Genomic DNA, 26,596 nt, shown 5'->3' on the forward strand with positions numbered 1-26,596 from the left:
AAATGTATTTAAAAACACATTGCAAGCTTTGTCTACCAAGTCATAGGCGCAATACCGAAATGCCACTGTTATCATTATGGCGTTAGTAAATACAAGCTTTAAATTGTGTAACATTATATAGCAATCATTTATAAATAACATTTATTATAAAATATCGCCTTCAAGTTTTAAAGCCGTTGACAGATTCCAGCGTACGAGTTCGCATTCGATGACGTTAATCCGCCAGTGCACGCGTACGCAGTCCTCAGGATCTACAAGTTCTCCGGTCTAAAGGGTACGAGAGACGAACAGTTCCTGGCGCGGTGCTTTCATAAACTCGTCCTTAACTTTACGTGGTATGTTGTTTTTTTTGCTTTATAGCTCGCCGGTATAAAGATTTATTCATTAATAAATTGTCATAAATAAATTACCATTATTATAGTATCATATTAATGTATTACTTTCCGTTTTGGAATCACGTTATTTCGATTTTGGTAAAGCCCAATACATATACTGTTATGACATCATTTAACTTATTGAACTCGCAGAACACGTGTAGGAAGAAAGAAGAATATAAAAAGTTTTCAAGCGGCTGGTTTATGCTCACGAGTTCACGAGTATCAGTTTAATATTGTCAAGCTTTACTATGATTCAGGGGATATTGTGCCTATATATTGAGCGTAAATTGTAGTCGACGAAACCTTCTGCCAACTGCGTTCTTTGGTAGCCTTGCGTCTCGTGTAATACCTAAGCACGAAAGCCTTTCGACAAATACATACTCTTGGACAAAATGCGTAACTTAAATACCATTTATGGTAAATTATTTACTGTAGACTGTATTATATATTCTATGCTTGAATATGATTGACCTTGCATTCATGTTTGCGACAGGTGGGTGAACCGGAAGGACATAGAGGGCAAGAACATCTTCTCAGGGGGCTTCCTAGGCCTAGATAACATCGGAGTGTTCGACAGGTCAAAGCCGCTACCCGGCGGAGGCTTCTTGGCACAGGTAAAACATTTGAGCCCCCTTCTTGGAAACCGAGTCTTCATACATGTGGGTCAAGTGTCGCCCCAGATTAGCCTATGCAGTCCGCTTAGGCTATTTAGGGAAGGATTGCATTTTTCGTTTAAAGGAAGTCTCTTTTTAGCGAAAATCCAGTTTATTCGGAGGGTGTCGTTCCTGATTAGCATGTTGGGACTCCACATGCTAATCTGAGGCTACACTTTACGCTCATGTGTAGCCTGTTGGGACTCCACATGCTAATCTGAAGCTACACTTTACGCTCATGTGTAGCCTGTTGGGACTCCACATGCTAATCTGAGGCTACACTTTACGCTCATGTGTAGCCTGTTGGGACTCCACATGCTAATCTGAGGCTACACTTTACGCTCATGTGTAGCCTGTTGGGACTCCACATGCTAATCTGAGGCTACACTTTACGCTAATGTGTAGCCTGTTGGGACTCCACATGCTAATCTGAGGCTACACTTTACGCTCATGTGTAGCCTGTTGGGACTCCACATGCTTATTTGAGGCTACACTTTACGCTCCACATGCTCATCTGAGGCTACACTCTACGTTCATGTGTAAAGCCAGGTTTTCCAAGAGCGAGGCTCATTTGTTGTTGATTGTCGTAAAAATGTTCAGCGTTCTTACTGTGTTACTGCCAGGATTCATTTATGCTTTTTATGGAAATGTTTTACTGTTTACACTTGTTTAAGTTATTAATATTTAGCTTTGCATTCTCATAAATGTTATTTTGAAAACACAACAAATATATCATAGGTTATAGAAGTGTTCGCGTCTAACCGCGAATTGCAGCATTTAGTTTAATGAGCACACAGTCCCGTTAAAGTCCATGTCTGATCTAATCAATACAAAATTAACAAGAGGCCAATGAGGGCCTTAATCGCTCTACTGCTATAAACACTGGGCAAGTTTGGAAAGAATAAGATGGAAACTGTGTACTTAATCGCACAAACAAGGAGAATTTTCTCAAATTCAAGGGGAGATTATTGTGTACTTATTTATCCGATACTTCTCATATTAAATAGGGTTCAAGTCCTCTTTGATATAAAGATACTGTGCAAATTTGGAAATAATTGGATGAAAACTGTGGAATAAATTGCGTAAACAAGCGGGATTTCAAAATGTTCTCATATTCAAGGGGAAGTCAATCTGGACGTATTGCTTCGATATTGCTCTTTTTAAACAAGTGCTGTTTGTAAAACATGCATGCCCCCCATATGGACTGTCAGTTGTAGTGGAGGCCATTGTGTGAATACGTTTTTTGTCACTGTGACCTTGACCTTTGACCTAGTGACCTGAAAATTAATAGGGGTCATCTGCCAGTCATGATACATTGATCCAATTTAGCTGGATGTAAGAGTCCACTAGGCATAAATGGGTTAAAGTCACTATAACGCTCAAAATCAACGAAAATTTCGTTAAGTATTTCGTAAAATAAAGTTAACACCTTAACAATCAGTGTTCCTTATAGCAATAGCCAAAATTACAACGCTAGATGTGGTATGATTACATAGATTTTTGTAGATATAAAATGCTCGTTTTTATTTATTTGTGACCACAATTAATTCCCGCGAATATATCTATTCATACGACACACGAACACCATTTAAGTGTTCATGTGTCGTATGAATAGATATGCAAAACAATAATAAAAACGAGCATTTTGTATCTACAAACATCTATTTTACCAGACCACATCTGGCGTTGAAATTTCGGCAATTGCCATAAGGAACAATGATTTTTAATTGTAAAGCATTATATTTTACGAAATTTTGTACGAAATTTTCGTTGATTTTGAGTAGTAATGTTACTTTAAAGTTTAAGGAAAGAAAAATACAATGATATTTGACCTTTGACCTTGAAGGATGACCTTGACCTTGATTTTTCACCACTCACAATGTGCAGCTCAGTGAGATACACATGCATGCCAAATATGAAGTTGCTATCTTCAATATTTCAAAAGTTATCAAACTTTAACCAAGAAGCTTAAACCAAGGTAAAAGTTTTAAGACACACACATACAATGAATGAAATATGGGCTGTCAGTTGTAGTGGCAGCCATTGTGTGAATACGTTTTATGTCACTGTGACCTTGACCTTTGAACTAGTGACCTGAAAATCAATAGGGGTCATCTGCCAGTCATGATCAATTTACCTATGAAGTTTCATGATCCTAGGCCTAATTATTCTTGAGTTATCATCAGGAAACCATTTTACTGTTTCGAGTCACTGTGACCTTGACCCTTGACCTAGTGACCTGAAAATTAATAGGGGTCATCTGCCAGTCATGATCAATGTACCTATGAAATTTCATGATCCTAGGCGTAAGCATTGTTGAGTTATCATCAGGAAACCATTTTACTGTTTCGAGTCACTGTGACTTTGACCTTAGACCTAGTGACCTGAAAATCAATAGGGGTCATCTGCCAGTCATGATCAATTTTCCTTTGAAGTTTCATGATCCTAGGCGTAAGCATTCTTCAGTTATCATCCGGTAACCATCTGGTGGACAGACGGATAAACCATCTGGTGGACGGACGGACCGACGGACCGACATTTGCAAAACAATATAGCCCCTCTTCTTCGAATAGGGGGCATAAAAAGGGTTTGAGTCCTCATTGATACAAAGACAAGTTTGCCAAGAATTGGATGAAAATTATGGACTTTATCACATAAAAAAACGGAATTTTCATTTTTTTCTCAAATTCAAGGGGAGATAATTCTGGACTTAAAACTCTGATATTGCTCATTTTCAATAGGGTTTGACTCATCATTCAGATAAAGACACTGTGCAAGTTGGAAAATAATTGGATGAAAAATGTGGACTTTATTGCGTTAACAAGCCTTAGTTCACAATTTTCTCAAATATAAGGGGAGATAATTTTGGACTTTTTTACTCTGATGTAACCCATTTTCAATACGGTTCGAGTCCTCATTAATATAAAGACACTTAACAAGTTTGAAAAGAATCGGATGAAAACTGTGGATTTTATCGCTTAAACAAGGAAGAGTCTAACGCACGCACGCACGCACGGACGGACGACGGAAACCACGCCATGACATAAGCTCTTCAGGCCTTCGTCCAGTAGAGCTAAAAACTAATATATTGCCTGAAAGCAGTCCATATAACTCTTGGGTTTGTGTAGACCCCTGTGTAAAAAGAGACCCTTTTTATCTTCATATGCGCAACACAATGAAGGTAGTGAATAACAGCGGTTGCGATTCTTATTGAAACTTCTTGATTTTAACGTGTAGAAACGACAACTATAATGGCGACATTTAAAGAGGCCTTTTCACGTTTTGGTAAATTGACAAAATTTAAAATAAATGTTTCAGATTCGCAAATTTTCGTTGCGGGTTACTTTTTTTATATTGTTTTGGGGTTGTCCGTCCGTCCGTCCGGCTGTCCGTCCGTCAATCCGTCCGGCACTTTTGTGTCCGGAGCCATATCTTGGAAGTGCTTTAGCGGATTTCATTGAAACTTCGTATGAGTATATATATGCATAAGAGGATGATGCACGCCAAATGGCATTGTACACCATCTGTTAAAAACAGAGTTATGGCCCTTTATATCTTGAAAAAAATGCTTTTTACTATAGGCACTTTTGTGTCCGGAGCCATATCTTGGAAGTGCTTTGGCGGATTTCATTTAAACTTGGTATGAGTATAAATATGCATAAGAGGATGATGCACGCCAAATGGCATTGTACACTATCTGTTAAAAACAGAGTTGTGGCCCTTTGTATCTTGAAAAAATGCTTTTTACTATAGGCACTTTTGTGTCCGGAGCCATATCTTGGAAGTGCTTTGGCGGATTTCATTGACACTTGGTATGAGTATATATATATGCATAAGAGGATGATGCACGCCAAATGGCATTGTACACCATCTGTTAAAAACAGAGTTATGGCCCTTTATATCTTGAAAAAAATACTTTTTACTATAGGCACTTATGTGTCCGGAGCCATATCTTAGAAGTGCTTTGGCGGATTTCATTGAAACTTGTTATGAGTATATATATGCATAAGAGGATGATGCACGCGAAATGGCATTGTACACCATCTGTTAAAAACAGAGTTGTGGCCCTTTGTATCTTGAAAAAATGCTTTTTACTATAGGCACTTTTGTGTCCGGAGCCATATCTTGGAAGTGCTTTGGCGGATTTCATTGAAACTTGGTATGAGTATATATATGCATAAGAGGATGATGCACGCCAAATAGCATTGTATACCATCTGTTAAAAACAGAGTTATGGCCCTTTGTATCTTGAAAAAATGCTTTTTACTTTAGGCACTTTTGTGTCCGGAGCCATATCTTGGAAGTGCTTTGGTGGATTTCATATAAACTTGGTAATGCCAAATGGCATTGTACACCATCTGTTAAAACCAGAGTTATGGCCCTTTGTATCTTGAAAAAATCTGTCAGTTTGTTCATCCGTCCGGTTTGCACCCATCCTCAAACAAAGCATATGTTGCGGGGGATATCAATTCTACGAATTTGCTTGTTCTTTCCTTGATTATTCCCCCTTCGAAGAAGAGGGGGTATATTGCTTTGCACAAGTCGGTCGGTCTGTCGGTCGGTCCGTCCACCAGGTGGTTTCCGGATGATAACTCAAGAACGCTTGGGGCTAGGATCATGAAACTTTATAGGTACATTGATCATGACTCGCAGATGACCCCTATTGATTTTGAGGTCACTAGGTCAAAGGTCAAGGTCACGGTGACCCGAATTAGTAAAATGGTTTCCGGATGATAACTCAAGAACGCTTAGGCCTAGGATCATGAAACTTGATAGGTAGATTGATCATGACTCGCAGTTGACCCCTATTGATTTTTAGGTCACTAGGTCAAAGGTCAAGGTCATGGTGACCCGAAATAGTAAAATGGTTTCCGGATAATAACTCAAGCACGCTTATGCCTAGGATCATGAAACTTGATAGGTAGATTGACCATGACTCGCAGATTACCTCTATTGATTTTAGGGTCACTAGGTTAAAGGTCAAGGTCACGGTGACCCAAAATAGTAAAATGGTTTCCGGATGATAACTCAAGAACGCTTATGCCTAGGATCATTAAACTTGATAGGTAGATTGATCATGACTCACAGATGACCCCTATTGATTTTCAGGTCACTACGTTAAAGGTCAAGGTCACGGTGACCCGAAATAGTAAAATGGTTTCCGGATGATAACTCAAGAACGCTTATGCCTAGGATCATGAAACTTCATAGGTAGATTGATCATGACTCGCAGATTACCCTATTGATTTTTAGGTCACTAGGTCAAAGGTCAAGGTCACGGTGACCCAAAATAGTAAAATGGTTTCCGGATGTTAACTCAAGAACGCTTATGCCTAGGATCATGAAACTTGATAGGTAGATTGATCGTGACTCACAGATGACCCCTATTGATTTTCAGGTCACTAGGTCAAAGGTCAAGGTCACAGTGACAAAAACATATTCACACAATGGCTGTCACTACAACTGAGAGCCCATTTGGGGGGCATGCATGTTTTACAAATAGCCCTTGTTTTATTCTTGTGTTTTACTGGAACTTTTTTGATCCAATGTTGACAATTATCAATATAAAGCATTTAATGACAAACTTCAATACATGCCAAAATCTGTGAAAATGACCCTTTAACAGGTGCATAGAAAGTATACTTAAGTATTTATTGGTTCCTCACATTTTAGGCGGACGCCTCTGCGTGGATGGGTTTCTTCTGCTCCATCATGCTAGAGATGAGTCTTCTGCTCGCCAGCAGAGAGCCCATCTACCAGGACATGGCCAGCAAGTTCTTCGAGCACTTTGTCTCCATCGTGGACGCCATGAATCACGTCGACGGCGTCGGTAGGACTGCTGCTTTGTTTAATGTTTCTTGATTTAATTTAATGTTTTGTACGCAAAGTTACCCACTTGAATGGAGATGTAATAAATGTGCTTTAACCGATGTCATTTTAAAACCATTATAATGTACATCGTGTTGAGTTTGTTTTCGTTCGTGACTTCAAAACGCAACACAAAAAAATAGATATGTAAAAAATTGATTTATATGTATACACATGAATTATATTACACTATTGTAAATCTATTCAATATAAGGATATATCCGTAGCATCTTTTGATCATTTTAATATATCACGTCATTATGAAAACCGCCGCCATTAACAGGCCTGTGGGACGAGACGGACGGGTTTTTCTACGACCACGTGCGCAACAACCACCTTAGCCAGCCAGTGAAGATCAAGTCGATGGTGGGGCTCATACCCCTCTGCTGCGCCCTTGTGCTCGAAGATAAGGATTTCCGCAAACACCCGGGCTTCGCCAAACGCACCAAGTGGTTCATTGAGAACTGCAAGGATCTCTCAAAAGGGGTAAGGCAGCGCCCTAGTCCAAGTCATGTCGTCACAGGAGGAGTAGAACGAATACGGTTAAAGGTTATGAGCAACAATGCTCGAAAAACATATTGATAATTATGTACATTTACTTATTAAATAATCCAGAACCATTTCAAATTCGAATGGTGACCGATCTGAACATTTAACGTTATTTTTGCTAATTGAAACAAAATAAAAAGCAAATGATTGACGCAGTCATTGTGTGTACTCTGTCTTTCTGTCATACAAACAAATCAACTTGATTTAGCAAATAATGAAGTTATTACAATTATTGCGCAATATGTGAGTTTGATTTGTTCCCACATATACCAGATCGTGCTGATGATTTCGCGAGATGAAATGTCCCGGAACCACGCCGCTAATTCGCACAGTGATGAAAATGTGTTTTAAATGAATGTCCATGAACCACTCGCTTATCCGAATGCATATTGAGGAATATGTTTGTTTATACTGAAATGCCAACCGCTAAACCGCCCGCATATTGCTGTATGTTTCAGATCTCTCTGATGACCCGCGGGACCCATAAGGAGGGTTCCCTGCTGCTGTCTATTGTCAACAGGGAGAAGATAATCCGCATCCTGGGCCACATGCTTGACGAGAAGAAGTTTCTGTCACCATACGGGATCCGATCTCTGTCTAAGGTTAGGCTATGTTTAGGATAATTTAAAAACTGCTCTTTACTTTTTTAAGTCAGATTGATAACCTTTGTTATCAGGAATAAAGGCATTTTCCAAACCGCGGTTTGGAAAATGCATTTACTAGTATTCAAAGTCTTTGAATTTAAGTTAAACTTATGTAAACTAGGCATTTGTCTTCAGCTTTTGCGAACTTTTTATGTATCATGATAATTAATAATTTAGTGTCATCACGCAAATATTATACTGTACGTGGTTCCCGTTGGCCTTATACTGTCAAGTTTTACAAAGTGTTTTTGTCTTGAACAAAATGCTGTGGATCATCAATAGTACCGTCTCTCGGACGAATCAACTCATGGCTCAATACCCATGGCGCGGACCATTAATTACACATGAGTCGCGTCGTGCAAAAATGGACGTTATGTCACATGCGGCCTTTGCCTCCGCCAAGCCTGGTCTGGAGCTACACTGTCCTTTTTATCTCACCTGTCACGAAGTGACATGGTAAGCTTATGTGACCGTGTGATGTCCGGCGTCCGTTGTGCGTGCGTGTGTGCGTGCGTGCGTGTGTCCGTCAACAATTTGTTTGTGTAGACAGTAGAGGTCACAGTTTTCATCCGATCTTTATGGAATTTAGTCAGAATGTTTATCTTGATGAAATCTGGGTTGGGATTGTATTTGGGTCATCTGGGGTCAAAAACTAGGTCACTAGGTCAAAAAAAAAAGGTCACTAAGTCAAATAATAGAAAAACCTTGTGTAGACAATAGAGGTCACAGTTTTCATCCAATCTTTATGAAATTGAGTCAGAATGTTTATCTTGATGAAATCTGGGTTGGGATTGTATTTGGGTCATATGGGGTCAAAAACTAGGTCACAAGAACAAATAATAGAAAAACTTTGTGTAGACAATAGAGGTTACCGTTTTCATCCAATATTTATAAAATTTGGTCAGAATGTTTATCTTGATAAAATCTGGGTTGGGATTGTATTTGGGTCATCTGGGGTCAAAAACTAGGTCACTAGGTCAAATAAAAAACCTTGTGTAGACAATAGAGGTCACAGTTTTTATCCAATCTTTATGAAATTTGGTCAGAATGTTTATCTTAATGAAATCGGGGTTAGGATTGTAGTTCGGTCTTCTGGGGTCAAAAACTAGGTCACTAGGTCAAATAAAAAAAACAAACTTGTGTAGACAATAGAGGTCACAAGTTTTCATCCAAACTTAATAAAATTTGGCTAGAATGTTAATCTTGATGAAATCTGGGTTGGGATTGTATTTGGATCATCTGGGTCAAAAACTAGGTCACTAGGTCAAATCATAGAAAAACCTTGTGTAGACAATAGAGGTTATAGCTTTCATCTGATCTTAATGAAATATGGTCAGAATGTTTATCTTGATAATATCTATTTGGATCGTATATGGGTCATCAAAAATTAGGTAATCTGGCCAATTCTAGTAAAACCTTGTGTAGATGAAAGAGGTCACAGTTTTCATCACGTCTTAATGAAATTTTGTCAGAATGTATTAATTGATGAAATCTGGCTTGGGATTGTATATGGGTCTGATAGAATTTAAGTTGATGTAGCAAGGTTAGTCAGGTGAGCGATTCAGGGCCATCATGGCCCTCTTGTTTTTTAAATAGCACGAAAAATGTTGTGAATTTGTAGCGGATTGTTAATCACCTGACCAGACTACGCGATTGCGCAGGCTGGTCTGGGTCTTTGCTGGCCGCACCTGGTAGAAGACAAATTTTCGTACCACGCTATTTACCTTTCCCCACAGGAGCATTAGAAAGAACCCTTTACGCTGCATCTGGGCGGAGGCTCGTACAGTGTTAAATACGAGCCAGGCGAGTCCGAGTCCAAACTGTTCGGCGGCAACAGCAACTGGCGGGGACCTATTTGGTTGCCCAGTAAGGCACCCCGCTGTGTTTTAATTTTTAACCACTTGAGCTATAATGGCGATAACAAATCCACTTTTTTATTTAAATTCTATTTAAACCATGTGAAGGATTCCTTACAGGCTTTGTTATTGTTTTAAAGTTTCGATTTACATATAGCATACTATGATCTGACTTTTTTTCAAATTTAACCTTCAACACATATCTTATAAATGTGTGCCATATGGTATTTCTTAAAACTCAAAGCAAAACTTTGTTACAATAAATAAATGTTGTACATAATTAATTATTTGCTTTTAAAACGTGATAAAGCATGCCTTGTAGAAACAATGTTATCCACTAAATTCATACGTTTTCAACATATTTCCTGCATTTTATAACGTTTCTAAATTGTTTGAGTTCGGCTTAAAGAACATTAACTTGGTTAACATCGACCAAAACGAATCACTCCAAATCTTTTTTGTTAATCTTACCACGTGATACCTGTTTCCTTTCAGTGAACTATCTAATCATTGAAAACCTCCGGCGGTATGACGACTTCTTCGGGGACGAGCTGAAGGTAGAGTGCCCCACGGGGTCGGGCGTCCTTATGCGCCTCGGGGAAATTGCACAGGTTCTGGAGCGGCGCCTCATCAATCTCTTCCTGCCCGACGCCAATGGGAAACGACCTTGTCACGGTACGTGGCAGTAATGATACTGTTGTGTGTTCGTCATCTAAAGTCGTTGGTATACTAAACAAGTACATGTTTGTAGTTATTTTATATATTTATAGTTGAATGGGTTTTAATTTCATTTTAGAAACGTCACTCATTGTTTTCGCCTGCTTTTAAAGTTTAAAGGGACCGTCAACCTGATTGACGAAAAAAAGAAAAGTTCTAAAATACCGTATTTTTTTCAATTATTAGTTTCTATTGATTAAAATATCACGACTGGTATATTAAAATACTTGAAAAAGTTGTTAAGTGTTCATATTTTCAGTATACAACTGTATTCGGTAATAAAATTTTAATGGGTATGTGTACCAGGTAACTACCAGTTAACTTTAAATTACGCAAGTAGATTGATCATCATCGTCACGTGGTAAACCCAGGAATTCAAATTGTGCATGCGTAGTGAATTATATATATTATATATATAAAATGATCAATCTGCTTGCGTTATTTATAGTGTGTATATCGTTATGTCACCTTATTTCGCGCTGTACTTTCGATTCCACATCGCGAAATTTTATTACCGAATATACTAAAAATATGAATGTTTTTCAAATAATATAATACACCAGTCTTGATATTTTAATCAATATAAACTAATGATTGTAAAAAAATACGGTATTTTAGAACTTTTATTTTTTCGTCAATCTGGTTGACGGTCCCTTTAAACGTACATTGATCGAAAGAATTTCTTAAGCGTAATTTCTGAAACATGTTGATGCTTTTTAGCACACGTTTCGACATTACGTGCCCAATTATAAAAATCAGGTTGATTATGTAATCTTGTTGAGATTTATTTTGAAGGAAAAACGCACTGATATAAGCTTCTATAAGTGTGTTTGATAACGGAGCAGTGCAAACTGTGAGCCGATTAGTTATTATCCTAAAACATGTGATTGTGATCCATACAGGTAAAGATGAGATTTACGCAACGGACCCGCACTTCAAGCATCTCTGTCTGTTCTACGAGTATTTCCATGGGGATACAGGCAGAGGGTGCGGGGCCAGGTAGGAACCGGAAACGGGTGCACGTAGTCACCTTGCTGTTATTTGACTTATAATAACAAACAAGACTTTACTGTACACGAAACTTTTCTAAGAGTGCAATATAAATCAAGATGACGTAATTTACATAGTGATTCAAATTGTCCGAAAACTTGTCAGTACTTGAATAAAAAAAGTACATATTAACAAGAGCTGTCACTATAGGATGACATATGCCCCCTATAAACGCTTTGATAGAAGTTATGAGCATTTTTCGAAACCTAAACGCAGTTTTCGAAACCAAAACGCGGACCCTAAGTTAAAGGTCAAGGTCACAGGGGTCAACATTGTTGTGCGTATGGAAAAGTCTTGTCCATATACACATGCATACCATATATGAAGGTTATATCTCAAGAGACATAGAAGTTATGAGCATTTTTCGAAACCTAAACGCAGATTTTGAAACCTAAACGCAGACCCTTAGTTCAAGGTCAAGGTCACAGGGGTCAACATTTTTGTGCGTATGGAAAGGCCTTGTCCATATACACATGCATGCCAAATATGAAGGTTATATCTCAAGGGACATAAAAGTTATGAGCATTTTTCGAAACCTAAACACAGATTTCGAAACCTAAAAGCGGACCCTAAATTCAACGTCAAGGTCACAGGGGTCAAAATTTTTGTGCGTATGGTAAGGCCTTGTCCAAATACACATGCATACCAAATATGAAGGTTACATCTCAAGGGACATAGAAGTATTGAGCATTTTCGAAACCTAAACGCAAAGTGTGACGGACAGACGGACAGTCTGATCACTACATGCCCTCCTTGGGGGGGGGAGGGGGGGAAGAACTTAATTTAAGAAGTGATTAAAATTGTCAGAGAACTTGTCGACTGATGTCCATTTTGCCCATTTTGTAGTAGAACCGTTTCTTGAATTCCGAGTTTTCTCCATATTTATCAATGCTATTTACGCTCTGCACCCATATATTCGCAGCCACCAGACGGGCTGGACGGCGTTGATTGCAAACATCCTCGAGAAGAGCACAGATGTAGAGGAAGGATACGACAGCGCCGACGACTTAGAATTCTTTGACTAGACGGGTGACATTTTCATGCATAGAATTGCGTGGTTTAGACTGATTTTATGTCCTCAAATTTGGGTTGTGCATTTTCAAGAAACGCTTGTGCCTTAGATATCACGGCTGAATTTTAACAATCTGACGAATTTCGTTTGGCCAAAGATCTGTATATAATAGAAGTAAATAAATCTCTGGCTATGCTAAACTGTTATAATTTCTACTTATTTGGTCTTTGAATGGATTTAACATTATGACTGTGACCTCGGTACCGTGAACATTTGAGTCGTGTTCTGAGAAAACTGGGCATAATGCATGTGCGTAAAGTGTCGTTCCAGATTAGCCTGTGCAATCCGCACAGGCTAATCAGGGACGACACTTTCCGCTTTTATGTTACATTTGTATTTTTAGTTTCAAGGAAGTCCCTCTTTACCGAAAATCAAGTTTAGGCGGAAAGAGTCGTCCCTGATTAGCCTGTGCGGACTGCACAGGTTAATCTGGGACGACACTTTACGCACATGCATTTTGCCCAATTTTCACAGAACGCGACTCATTTGTATTGAGCCAGTAGGATTTTATTTCAGCAGACTGGGTTGTAAATCTGTTTTCGAACACAATGGATTGATTAATTGTTTCCTGTTGACTAAAGAAGTTAAACTGATTGAATTTGCACCAATCGGCTCTATCCTCTTGACTGCGTGGTGATATTTTTACAATGCTAAGACATTTGTTACTATATTATACGTCTGTATGTGTTTGTGTTAATGGTTTTGTAAAACAAACATCTACATCATGAGTAAGTATGAAATAATCAGAATCGCATGAATAACGAGTCATTGAATCTGAATCGAAGACGTCGACTGAAAAAAGCTCAAAATACGTTTTCTTATTGAAGTTTTTTTTATCTGAATACATTATTGCATTGAAGCGATCCAGAATATAATCATGCAACCAGACTTGAGCATAGCTAATCGCCGTATTAAAAAACTTATGTTTACTTTTGAAAAAACAACACTATTTTATTCATTAACGTTTGCATCGAACTTATTTTATACTGAATAAGTAAACCAAACGATTTATTCTTAAAAATCGTTTTAAGTATATTACTGAGGTCGTTATATTTGCTTAATACGGTCAGCATTATGACATGAGATGTGTTCGTATAACTATTACCTTTCAAGTTTCTTTGTTTATATCGCGGATTTTCGATTAGCTCTGTATTAAATTGTACTCGGATTTTCAGTATTGTCATATAATCTAATTTGTTGTGGTGTATCTTGTTCATTTTTATTTCATTTTAAGATTTAAAATGTAATGCTAAATGTATTTTTTTTGGTTCTCATGTCTGTTTATAGTAAATGTTCTGATACCAAAGACAAAATTGCGTAGTTTTTTAATGGATTTGTAAGGTGTTGATTTGTATAATCGCAATTTACAGAAATTAAAATGGTTACATAATGCATACTGGCATCCGACAAACGAACACATTTAATGGGATAATAAGATGTTATTGTTTAAAACATTTCAGTAGATTGTTTCATCTGAACTGGAAAGTATTTTACTGGAATAATTTTTTTATCACCTGCTATTTGAAAACATTTACGAACTGTTGATAGATGTTTTACACATAGTACCATGGACTTGTTTACCTCATGTTAAATTCCTGCCACATTTTTTTTATTAACAAGGAATCTGTAAGATTAATACTTTCTTTCCGAATGTATGCTGGTTTTTGCATTAGAGTTAACAATAATCAGTATTATTTATGTTATATTTATTCAAAATACATATTAAATATTGATTTTAAATATGTTTTGGAAACTTTGGGTGCAAGTTGCATCGTATTTATTGCCATATTTATATGAACAATGTTAATATACATGAATACCAATTTCGTACGGATCTAAATACACAAAAGAGGAACAAAACACGTGTTATATTTTACTTATCGTCTTATTACGCAATAATTGTTTTGGTTCTTGGTCAATCGGTGCTAGCTGCATACCATAGTGCGTGTGTATGTTATTATTTAATAATAACATTGCACCAGATTTAAATCCATAACTTTTTTACTAGTTGACTAGTATGATGCCTTGCTGGTAACGTACGATGCATAACTACTGAGAGTAATCTATGTTTGATAAAAACTTCGTCAGAATATTTCTGCCCTGAACTACTCTCTAAACACATGGTTTAGTGAACTATTCTCTGAACACATTGTTTAGTCAATACCTAAGTGTCAATACATTTATTTAAGACCACATTAGATAACGGGTAGTCAGACACATGTAAGCTCCATCACACAGGAGCACTCATGGACAATTTGTTTACAGCTTTAAAATCTGACCAGATGCTTGTGTGTCTGTCTTACTTATTACCCATGACATGCGTAAATGGGTTTAATGTCATATGCGGCTCGTGAAGCTCCAGACCAGCCTGTGCATTTCGCGCAGTCTGGTTAAAAGCTATCCTGCTTATACACAGGTTTGTCTGGAGCTACGCTTGTCGCATATGGAATAAGACATTTCCCATGAAATGACTCAACATTCTACAGCAACACCACATCTACATATGTTTGGATTTCCGTACTTGCCATATTTATTAGCCAACCAATAAAAATTTGCTTTCTAAAGACAAATTGTTCTTGGGAAAGTTTCTACTAGAAATTCTATTTTTCTGAAACAAAATTACAAATAATATAAGCAGAATATCGTTTATTGAAATAAATGACGTGTAACTTTTTTGGTGCATCAAAGAAATGGTTGTATTAAAAAAATATGTGATGTAATCAACAGCATAATGGGTTTAATGTGTAAAAGTACAATAGTTTTGTCTATAGATCTGATTAAATTTTGTATTGTGTTTTACAAAATGGCTACACATTGATAATATTAGTTTATCACTGGTGGCGACCTTTATTGAAATAAAATAGAGTAAAACTTATATTTCCTTGCTATTGCATTGACCATTAGGTTTTTCTCTGCCGACTTAATCAATACTGCTTACCATGCCAACTGAAAGTCTCTATAATGGATGAATTACAAACAGTTTGCGCATTACCAACACTTTGACACTCACAAGAAGGAAGGTCAGGACACACATTTCGGGTTGCAAGATAAACGTCGATTGCAGATTTCCTTTTGGTTTCAAATAATAACAGCATTTGCTCTAGTACACTGATGATCTTGGGCGCAAATCTTATGTGCAAATCACCAGTAGCAATGATTCTAAGCATGTTTTTATAAATTGAGTATATTGCGCTGATTTCTATGGACCGAATGACGACTTCACAAAGTCAAATCTACAAGTTGTCATTCGCTTTTGTGATTTGAGACGAACACTGAACAATTTGTCAAGTGCGGCTATCTTTCGGGATATGTTGAGTCCAACTAGTTTCTAAAGCATCATTCGTCACATTCAATGTTCATTTTATTAGTTACTGTAAGCAATAATGGACAGATGAACTTTTTCGTTAGACATACAAATCAATAGTTATTACAAGCTTTATTGAAAGAGGAGAAGATCCATTTAAATAACATTCTTATTTTTTTCTTTGAAGACAAACTCTAAACCATTAATATTTGTCGTAATTTCATTGGAAAACTGACTGCATGCAACTTATTGCAGGCGTATTTTGTCTTTGAAGACAAATTCCAAACCATTAATTGAAGTCGTTATTTTATCATTCCAGTAACTATATACCATATATTGCAGTCATATTTTTTTCTTTTTATAAATCTCCAAACCTTAATTAATTGAAGTAGTAATGGCAGCGGCGGAGTAACTACAAGCTTTTTGTTGCAGTCGAAGGATTCATATATATGTATATCTAGCAGTCAGATTTTTATAAGATATTTAACCAAAACACATCATTAAAGTCACATGTATAAGCATTGGCATATAAACTACACACTCTTTTTAAGATAAACAACACCCAATGCAGTCGAATCTTTATGGACGGATTAATAACAAGGTGTCCATTTACAAATTGACAAAGAAAACAAAAACTATCAACTAAGTTAACCTGCGTTAACTAAAAAAACTTTCAGTTGTATTTTTATTTTAAAATCATGATTGTGTAATTGAGAAAAAAATGCATACACAGGAAATATACAGTTCAGTTGAATGTTCTAGAGTATAGTGTACGCTATGGTTTACGTTGCTTTAATTATATTTAATACATAACAGAACACAGAATGTGGCATTTAACGTTCTTAGAAAGTGGTATTTATTAGATAATAACATACCTGCTTCAAATATCAGTGGGAGAGGGTTCTTGTGTTTTTATTACTCTATGATCACTTATTTTCTTATTATTTGATATTACATCATTAATTGAAATTCTTTAAAATATCAAATTAAGAAAGTAAATTTACGGTAACTTGAATTGCATCTTTCAAAGCAGGGCAAATTACGCCAAGTACTATAAAAAATGTGGATGTCTAAAACCCACAATATATAATGTTCATATCCATTCATATCCATGATCAAGAAAACTATCAATATAATGATGGCTTTAACAACATACATATTATTTTTCACTATGTCCTTAATTAACAAGACCATAACAAGGAACAATATTGTCACAAAACCAGGTTTTCAATATATAAAAAAAGTCTGATAAAGGAAGACAACTACAACTCAAAATGTGCATTGCTACTGATTGTTCATCACAGTTAACCCCTTGTTTTTCAAATTCGATCGATTTTTAGATGTGGCGACCTTGACCTTGGAGATATCTACGTAATTCTTTCGCGCGACACACTGTCCAATGATGGTGAACAAATGTGCCAAATGATTTTAAAATCTGACAGTGAAAGACATTGAAATGTGCCAGACAAGCTCATTTATGGCCATTTTTGACCTTTGAACTCAAAGTGTGACCTTGACCTCGGAGATATCGACGTAATTCTTTTGCGCGACAAACCGTCCAATGTTGGTGAACAAATGTGCCAAATGATTTTGAAATCTGACATAGTTATGGCTCAGACAAGCTTATTGCACCCGCCCGCCCGCATTCGCCAATCTAATAACCAGTTTTTTCCTTCGGAAAACCTGGTTAAAAACACAATGACTTACAAGGAACTCAATATAAGATACCATACAAAAGTTTGTGTTGCAAGCGTGCTTTCACCTATATCTTCCAAATAACATCTGTGAATATGTATATTCTAAATTACAAAATTTGAAATACAAATGCAATAATTATAAAAAATCATTTTTTGGAAAACAACATGTTTAATGACAACAATACCTCCCACAAAACAAAATCAATGTTGAAATGTATTAAACATTTGTATTTGTAAATGTCATTCAACAAGAGTGCAAAAAAGATCCTAGAAAATCCAGAAAGTTAAAGGCTGGACATTAATTGCATGCACATGTGTAATTATTTCACTATCGGTTTGATTGGTTATATACTATTTTTAAATGTAATGATTAATAAGAGAATATGAAAAAAATTTACCCGAAATTATTATCATGAAAGTTTCCATTGAATACCTGTAGTAGACACAGTGATAAACTTACGGAATTGTGCTCTGTACCACAAAATAACTACAGAGTAATAATTCTGTAAGTCCCTACCTTATCAGTATGGTCCTTGCACTCAGCCTTTCCCCTCAATGCCTTCTATCATTAAATGAGTCTCGATTTGAGAAAACAGGGCATAATGCATGTGCAAAAGTGTCGTCCCAGATTAGCCTGTGCAATCCGCACAGGCTAATCAGGGACAAAACTTTCTGCTTTTATGATATTTTTCGTTTAAATGAAGGCTCTTCTTCGAATATATCCAATTTAGGCGGAAAGTTTCTAGTTTAAGTGGAAAGTGTCGTCCCTGATTAGCATGTGCGGACTGCAGAGGCTAATCTGGGACGACACTTTACGCACAAGCATTATGCCCAGTTTTCTCAGAACAAGGCTTTAATGAAGTTTCCTTTAATGCTAGCCAATTGATAATCCATACAAACAGCAAGACAGAAGGACACACAGAAGGACACACAGAAGGACTGACAATTTGATTGCTATATTGCCCCTATTAGGGGGCGTAACAAAAAATGATACAGTAACACTTTGCTCAGCGTGCAAGCCAAAATAGCAAATTCATGAACACATGGTAAAACAATAAAGATTCATCAATAATACACTTAATACAATGTAAACATGACTATTATGGAATAATGCTTTAGAGAAATGCAAGTCTATACAAATATTATCTGCTTTTTCAATATTTACAGATAAGAATAATTGTTTTATGACACATAATTAAGTCTTATCATATATTTTGGCAAAAAAACACTTTGGCATGATTAAAAACAAAGCAAACACATACAAATAGCACTGCCTAGAATGGTGAGATCCTTTTTGGTTATAAAGTAAACAAGTTTGTTCAAACAAAGCTTACAATGATATTGAAATGTTCTGCCACAACAAACTATCAGATTTATTATATTTTAGCAATCACTTGGACATCAATGATGAAAGGGACTTTTTCACTTATTTACGAAATGACACACATTTGAAAATTGCAAAAGATTTAAATCATTATTTAAGTATTATATTCAAACAATCAAAATAACAATGATGACTAAAACATATAGAAATATTAGTTCTATTATGAGTAATATGAATCAAAATGATTATAAAGTCTGTATTAGTATATAGTATACTATTTAAACTATGCTATACATATCAAAAGCCTGAATGGTGTACAGGTACCAGGTAAGATTTTGCTTAAAGACAAGTGTTTTAAATCCAGGGAAGTCAATACATTTTATAATCAATTATTTTGTTCTTGCTATTATACTGACTTATCCTTAGCCAAATATAATAAGGATCTTAAAAACAACAATAAATCTGTGAACAAGTCCCTTAAAAATTATTAAGCCTGTTATATGTAGCTCCCATTCCATAAGTAAATATTCTTTAGTCTGAATAAACAGAATAAGCTGAAGCTCACAATTAACGAAATGCATTAACATGTACACACATACAATTGTATAATTACTACAAGCTTATAAAAAACAGTCACACCTTTAATACAACATTGTCAACCTTAAAACAGTAGTGCGACTCCATTATTTTTTAAACAAGAATTTCAAGTTATTTGCTTATGAAATCACAGCCATAATTAGATTATTAAGTATTTAGGATTTCTTTCCTACCAAGACACATTTTACAGCTTTATCACAATGACCTTGGTAAAAAAATACTATCTGAACATAAAATACTACAACAATAAAACATGTATTAGGGCTATTAAAACAATCACATTATTTTGTCAATAATTGTCAACCACTAACACGACAATCGTCTTATGAGCTAATTAAGGACTTCTGCAATTTACACGTCAGCTTGGAAGTTCTTTTGCGTCTCACTATTGCCATTACTTGCAGGGAACAGGACCTGAAACAAAAGATACATCCATAGGGTATGGATGCCCCTAAATGCCAATTTTGTATCAAAACTTATTTTGGCAAACACACCTAGCCAAATTTGACTGTTGACATATGAGCCATGTTCTGAGAAAACTGGGCTTAATGCATGTGCGTAGTGTGTCATCCCAGATTAGCCTGTGCCGTCCGCACAAGCTAATCAGGGACCACACATTCCGCTTAAACTAGATTTTCGGTATAAAGGGACTTCGTTTTAACAAAATATATCATAACAGCGGAAAGTGTCATCCCTGATTAGCCTGTGCAGACTGCACAGGCTAATCTTGGACGACACTCTACCCACATTCATCATGCCCAGTTTTCTCAGAACGCGACTCATATGAGTGTGACGCTGACCTTTGAGGTAGGAAGATGGGTGATTTCAAAAGAGGAAATAACAAAAACAAATCTTATATCGAGTTCTAAAGATGGTTCAGAGCATAATATAACTATGATTTTGGCACAGATTTGTGTAAAACACAAAAAGTGATAAACACAACTAAAATAGCACTCATGAGCACATGAAGACTTCATTAAAGCAATACATTTCCTTTCCTTTTACAAAGTTTATTGTTTAGACACATCACTAATGCCCTTTCTGAACAAAACGCATTCATGCTCTGGATAAAGACTTTATACAGTGTTAAACAAAATTTTATAAAGAAATAACAAAGAGCTCCCAAATATAAATGGATGATTGATATTACATTATCAAAGCCTTAAATATAGTAACAATCAGATATAAACAATTTGGAAAATAACATTTCATGTACAAATTTGGGAATGTACCTTCTTTGCAAATTGTGGTAATACGAAAGAAGCCGTGTGGATACTAGAGTTGTAGAACTTCATGTCCATTTTGTCCAGCTCATCATCTGACAGCATGCGTAGGGGCTTTGTGAAGTCTAAGCCCTGAAAGTGTAACATGGGGTAGCTACAGAGCAGCATGCCATGTGCTACTGCTACTGACCTAGACTGCTCAGTTGTCACCCTGCCTGCTTTTAAGTTACACTAGCTTTTATTGTAAGTGGATCAGGATATTATAACTCCTCATAAAAGTAAACAGTTGCAGGGAATATCAGGTGCTACACTGATTGGACATATTCTAAGGCCAAGTGTCATGATTAGGCTCAGTAATAATAATGGAATAGAAGTATGAGGAATTTAAAACACTTTAATTTGGACATGTTGCTTTTTCTGACAAAAATCAAAACGCTAAAGGCACTTAAGTTGTTTGATATTGCATAATCTTAGCTGCAACTCTTTTTTCACAATTAGTTTATACATATTTAAATTGCAAGTTTGAAATAAACACATCCCATTCACATGTATAAAGAGTGTGTCTATCCTATTTATGTTATAGAGATAACTTAGGAAATATAACATAATGTCCCTTTTATGACGTTCTGAAAGCATAAAAAATATTATCAAAATGGTATTATAAGAATCAGTTAATATAAAATAAATTTTGCAATCACCATCATATTAAATGAAATTGTTGGAATATCGAATACCTATCACACTAAGAATATAATATTATGATGGAAATTCCCTTTACAAAACTTTTGTTTTTTGACACCATATACATAATAAAGACACTAGATGAAAATAAATAATAAACAAGGGCTGTTTGTAAAACATGAATGCCCCCCATATGGGCTGTCCGTTGTAGTGGCAGCCATTGTGTGAATACGATTTTTGTCACTGTGACCTTGACCTTTGACCTAGTGACCTGAAAATCAATAGGGGTCATCTGCGGGTCACGATCAATGTACCTATTAAGTGTCATGATCCTAGGCAAAAGCGTTCTTGAGTTATCATCCGAAAATCATTTTACTATTCCGGGTCACCGTGACCTTGACCTTTGACCTTGTGACCTCAAAATCAATAGGGGTCATCTGCAAGTCATGATCAATCTACCTATGAAGTTTCATGATCCTAGGCGTATGTGTTCTTGAGTTATCATCCGAAAACCATTTTACTATTTCAGGTCACCGTGACCTTGACCTTTGACCTAGTGACCTCAAAATCAATAGGGGTCATCTGCGAGTCATGATCAATCTACCCATGAAGTTTCATGATCCTAGGCGTATGCGTTCTTGAGTTATCATCCGGAAACCATTTTACTATTTCGGGTCACCGTGACCTTGACCTTTGACCTAGTGACCCCAAAATCAATAGGGGTCATCTGCAAGTCATGATCAATCTACCCATGAAGTTTCATGATTCTAGGCGTATGCGTTCTTGAGTTATCATTCAAAAACCATTTTACTATTTCTGGTCACCGTGACCTTGACCTTTGACCTAGTGACCTCAAAATCAATAGGGGTCATCTGCGAGTCATGATCAATGTACCTATGAAGTTTCATGATCCTAGGCCCAAGGGTTCTTGAGTTATCGTCTGACAACCACCTGGTGGACGGACCGACAGACAGACCAACCGACCGACCGACATGAGCAAAGCAATATACCCCCTCTTCTTCGAAGGGGGGCATAATAAATCTGCGCGCAAAATACTTTTTACTCATGAATTAGGAAGTCATTAATAATCCCTGTTGACCTGTACATATACTTTAAAATTGTTGCATTACTTATTTACCTAGTAGTTCACATGGTGACAAACAGTCGCTGACCTTAACTTCAGTATAGAACACTAATGCGCTTTTTTGGTGAAGCTGTTTTACCTAGCTTTTCACCTTAAATAACCTTAACATAACACCAGCAGACAGGAATGACCCTGAACTTTGGCTACTTAACTGTGCCTGTGCACATCGTAAAGGATGCAACACTCTTCAGTGTAAAGAATTCAGGACAACTCTCTGCATGTTCAAGTGTCACATAGACACACATTGTGGCTCACGTGTTCAAGTGTCACATAGACACACACTGTGGCTCACTTAAAACTCTCTGCATGTTCAAGTTTCACATAGACACACACTGTGGCTCACTTACAACTCTCTGCATGTTCAAGTGTCACATAGACACACACTGTGGCTCACTTACAATTACCTGCATGTTCAAGTGTCACATAGACACACACTGTGGCTCACTTACAATTTCCTGCATGTTCAAGTGTCACATAGACACACACTGTGGCTCACTTACAATTACCTGCATGTTCAAGTGTCACATAGACACACACTGTGGCTCACTTACAATTACCTGCATGTTCAAGTGTCACATAGACACACACTGTGGCTCACTTACAATTACCTGCATGTTCAAGTGTCACATAGACACACACTGTGGCTCACTTACAATTACCTGCATGTTCAAGAGTCACATAGACACACACTGTGGCTCACTTACAATTACCTGCATGTTCAAGTGTCACATAGACACACATTGTGGCTCACTTACAACTCTCAACATGTTCAAGTGTCACATAGACACACACTGTGGCTCACTTACAATTACCTGCATGTTCAAGTTTCACATAGACACACACTGTGGCTCACTTACAATTACACATTAAAATCCATCACGCAGAATTTCATGGTCTGTACTCAGTCACTAAATCATCAGGGGAAGACATAACTGACTATCGATAAACACAGTTTTGCTTTCAAAATGAGAAAAAAAACTTCTGAACAAGATGTGTTTGTGAAACACAATGTCCCCCTATATGAAGTTTGACCTTGGAGAATGACCTTGACCTTGTGAAGGATGACCTTGAGCTTGACCTTTCACCAATCAAAATGTGCAGCTCCATGAGATACACATGCATGCCAAATATCAAGTTGCTATCTTCAATATTGCAAAAGTATTCATAAAATAAGCGATTTGGGCCACATATATTTGACCTCTGACCTTGAAGGATGACCTTGACATTGATCTTTACCACTCAAAATGTGCAGCTCCATGAGATACACATGCATGCCAAATATCAAGTTGCTATCTTCAATATTGCAAAAGTATTTATAAAATAAGCGATTTGGGCCACATATATTTGACCTCTGACCTTGAAGGATGACCTTGACCTTGACATTTCACCACTCAAAATGTGCAGCTCCATGAGATACACATGCATGCCAAATATCAACTTGCTATCTTCAATATTGCAAAAGTATTCATAAAATGAGCGATTTCGGCCACATATATTTGACCTCTGACCTTGAAGGATGACCTTGACTTTGACCTTTCACCACTCAAAATGTGCAGCTTCATGAGATACACATGCATGCCAAATATGAAGTTGCTATCTTCAATATAGCAAAAGTTATTGCAAAATGTTAAAGTTGGCGCAAACAGACCAACAGACAGGGCAAAAACAATATGTCCCCCACTACTATAGTGGGGGACATAAAAAGTATACTGTCAGAATAAGAGTAATATTGTTTAATTATCTCATCATACAGGTTTCCCTTACTCTGTCAGCATGTCTGGAAATCGTTCCTGAAGGCCTGAATAAGCTATCCTTATTTGCCAGTTGGCTACATTCGCTACTTTGAAGTCACTTTAAATCAAAAAGAATTGTGCTTAAATGTGCCATTTACAATTTGTAACGAGATTTTAAAGATACACATCATGCAAAAATTGGTCTTATGCAATATGCGCCAATCATAGCTATAACCCACCCAGCCTGCACATCCCTCGGTCAGGAATAACATAATGCACAGCCTGGGTTTGAGCTATGCTGGCCCAAATGCCATAAGACCCATTTTCCCATGACCCAGCTATGAAAGTGTGATTTGAATGTGTCGAAAGAAAACTGCGTGTTAATCAAATATTAACATACAATATGTTTCCAGTGTAAAGAAATAAACTCATAATAAGCCATGTGACGACACATATGATCTTCCCTAAAATAGTTTTTATCTAATAAAACAAATAAGTGTGATTCGACTATAACAACACACATTTCATGCGGTGAAAATGCGACTCACAAGTGAAAACAAATCCACACTAATAAAAACTTTTGTTTTCAATTTCATAATCTAGGAACATAAATTCTTAAACTTGATTTCAAAGTTAGCATTTATGCAAATATCTTTTTTTTATTTTTATTTCTTGTTATATTTAGTTGCTTTTTATATTCCGTTTAAGCAAAAATAAAGCATTTTTGTCGTTGTCAATAGTATGCCTGTAATTATTGGTGAACTCGTGTTCAAAAATTTATGAATTGAGAACAGTGCATATAAACAAACTTAACCTTATACTATTGCGTTGTTATCACCCGTTCAATTGAGAATACAGGAGAGATCGTGGCTACCTGTTGAGAACAAAAGAAAGTTTCCCAGACATATCAAATTTAATACCGCTGTACTAGCATGAACTTTCAACAAGATTACAAGACAGACATGTGATAGTGTATTGGAGTGGACTCTCCATAAACCACTATACTTGATGATCAGCTGTTGTTTTTTTCCTTATCTATTAATAGCCCCAGATTTTGAATGACCTATGCTGTGCCTCGACACATATAATTAACCCTCTGCATGCTGGGAAATTTGTCGTCTGCTAAATTGTCGTCTGCAGAATTTCTAAAATTAGCATTTTCTTCGATTTTTTTCAAAGAATACTATCAGAACAGCAAACAGTTTGGATCCTGATGAGACGCCACGTTCTGTGGCAAACTGTTTGCAAAGGCCTTTAAAATCCGGTTCCCGCACTGAAAGGGTTAAGCAATTGTTTATTGCTTTTTTCTTTATAACCTCCCATACAAAATATTCCATTAAACACATTATTCACATTGTGTCCATTTGTGAATGAATATATTCATTATATAAATGAAGAACTCAAACCTCTGGCATAAATGATACAGCTCTTTTTCGTTCATAGTACCTCACAAAAGTGGCTTGCAAAACGTGGTTTTAACCTTAGTTTGGAACAACTAAAAACTATCTCTGGCTCAAAACCTAAATAACAAATATTTTTGCTTATGTTTTTGAATTTCATGCTTACGTCACTAAAACAAACCTGCAGTTTACTAGAGCTAAAAAGTATTATTCATAAGTAAATTGTATAGAGATACTTGGTATGAAGTTTCATCAAATTAGCATTTTTGGTTTCTAAAATCTAACTCAAAACAGAGATACATAACAAACAGAGGACAGATGGATGACGCTTGAGTAATACTAGTAAGTGAGATAGAACAATTTTACCCCCATCAATGCAACTTTAGTAAAATCAAACTCAGAATTCTGACAAACAGACAAAGTGCTATGACAAGTCCCCCATTTTCAGCAGACATAAAGTTGTTATATATTATCATTAGGTTTATTGTTAAGTATAGCATGTTTTATCCAATTATTTTCAGTACTTTTAATGTTATCACAGGATATAGTTTAGCTGACAGATGGATTTGGAGAAAACCTAATGTCCCTCTGTTATGATAATTACAACAAAATCATCGTTATATGCAAAAAGTTTTGGTGGATTCTACAAGAAACTGTTTCAAATTCTAAGCTAGTACAAAAACTCAGCTAAGAACTGTTCGAATACA

At 36.5% G+C, this 26,596-nt stretch overlaps 3 protein-coding genes and 1 long non-coding RNA gene across 5 annotated transcripts in view; 2 read left to right on the forward strand and 2 right to left on the reverse strand.

Moving 5' to 3' along the window:
* The window catches only part of LOC127838498 (uncharacterized), a 68,112-nt gene extending 54,289 nt beyond the window's left edge, over window positions 1-13,823 (forward strand). Inside the window, 9 exon segments of the mRNA XM_052366285.1 lie at window positions 184-335; window positions 871-991; window positions 6,704-6,860; window positions 7,182-7,384; window positions 7,906-8,049; window positions 9,828-9,957; window positions 10,443-10,622; window positions 11,567-11,663; window positions 12,637-13,823. Coding sequence (XP_052222245.1) covers window positions 184-335; window positions 871-991; window positions 6,704-6,860; window positions 7,182-7,384; window positions 7,906-8,049; window positions 9,828-9,957; window positions 10,443-10,622; window positions 11,567-11,663; window positions 12,637-12,739 — 1,287 coding nt within the window. The 3' untranslated portion in view covers window positions 12,740-13,823.
* Window positions 1-14,638, forward strand: part of LOC127838481 (uncharacterized) — a 68,817-nt gene extending 54,179 nt beyond the window's left edge. The window contains exon 21 of the transcript XR_008029832.1: window positions 13,830-14,638. The gene's annotated coding sequence lies outside the window, so the exon portion shown is untranslated. The remainder of the gene's footprint in view (window positions 1-13,829) is intronic.
* A 2,018-nt stretch (window positions 14,639-16,656) lies between these two features.
* The window catches only part of LOC127838515 (spermidine synthase-like), a 61,911-nt gene continuing 51,971 nt past the window's right edge, over window positions 16,657-26,596 (reverse strand). For both annotated transcript variants that reach the window (XM_052366318.1, XM_052366312.1), the window contains 2 exons: window positions 20,941-21,063; window positions 16,657-20,122 (listed from right to left, as the gene is read on the reverse strand). In XM_052366318.1, coding sequence (XP_052222278.1) covers window positions 20,060-20,122; window positions 20,941-21,063 — 186 coding nt within the window. In that variant the 3' untranslated portion in view covers window positions 16,657-20,059. The remainder of the gene's footprint in view (window positions 20,123-20,940; window positions 21,064-26,596) is intronic.
* LOC127838532 (uncharacterized) lies at window positions 21,088-26,570 on the reverse strand. Its single transcript, XR_008029845.1, has 3 exons — window positions 23,467-26,570; window positions 22,443-23,415; window positions 21,088-22,152 (listed from the first exon to the last, which is right to left on the reverse strand). It is a non-coding gene; the product is annotated as an uncharacterized LOC127838532 (long non-coding RNA).

The sequence above is a fragment of the Dreissena polymorpha genome, chromosome 1 (assembly GCF_020536995.1).
Source record: "Dreissena polymorpha isolate Duluth1 chromosome 1, UMN_Dpol_1.0, whole genome shotgun sequence".
Lineage (NCBI taxonomy): Eukaryota > Metazoa > Mollusca > Bivalvia > Myida > Dreissenidae > Dreissena > Dreissena polymorpha.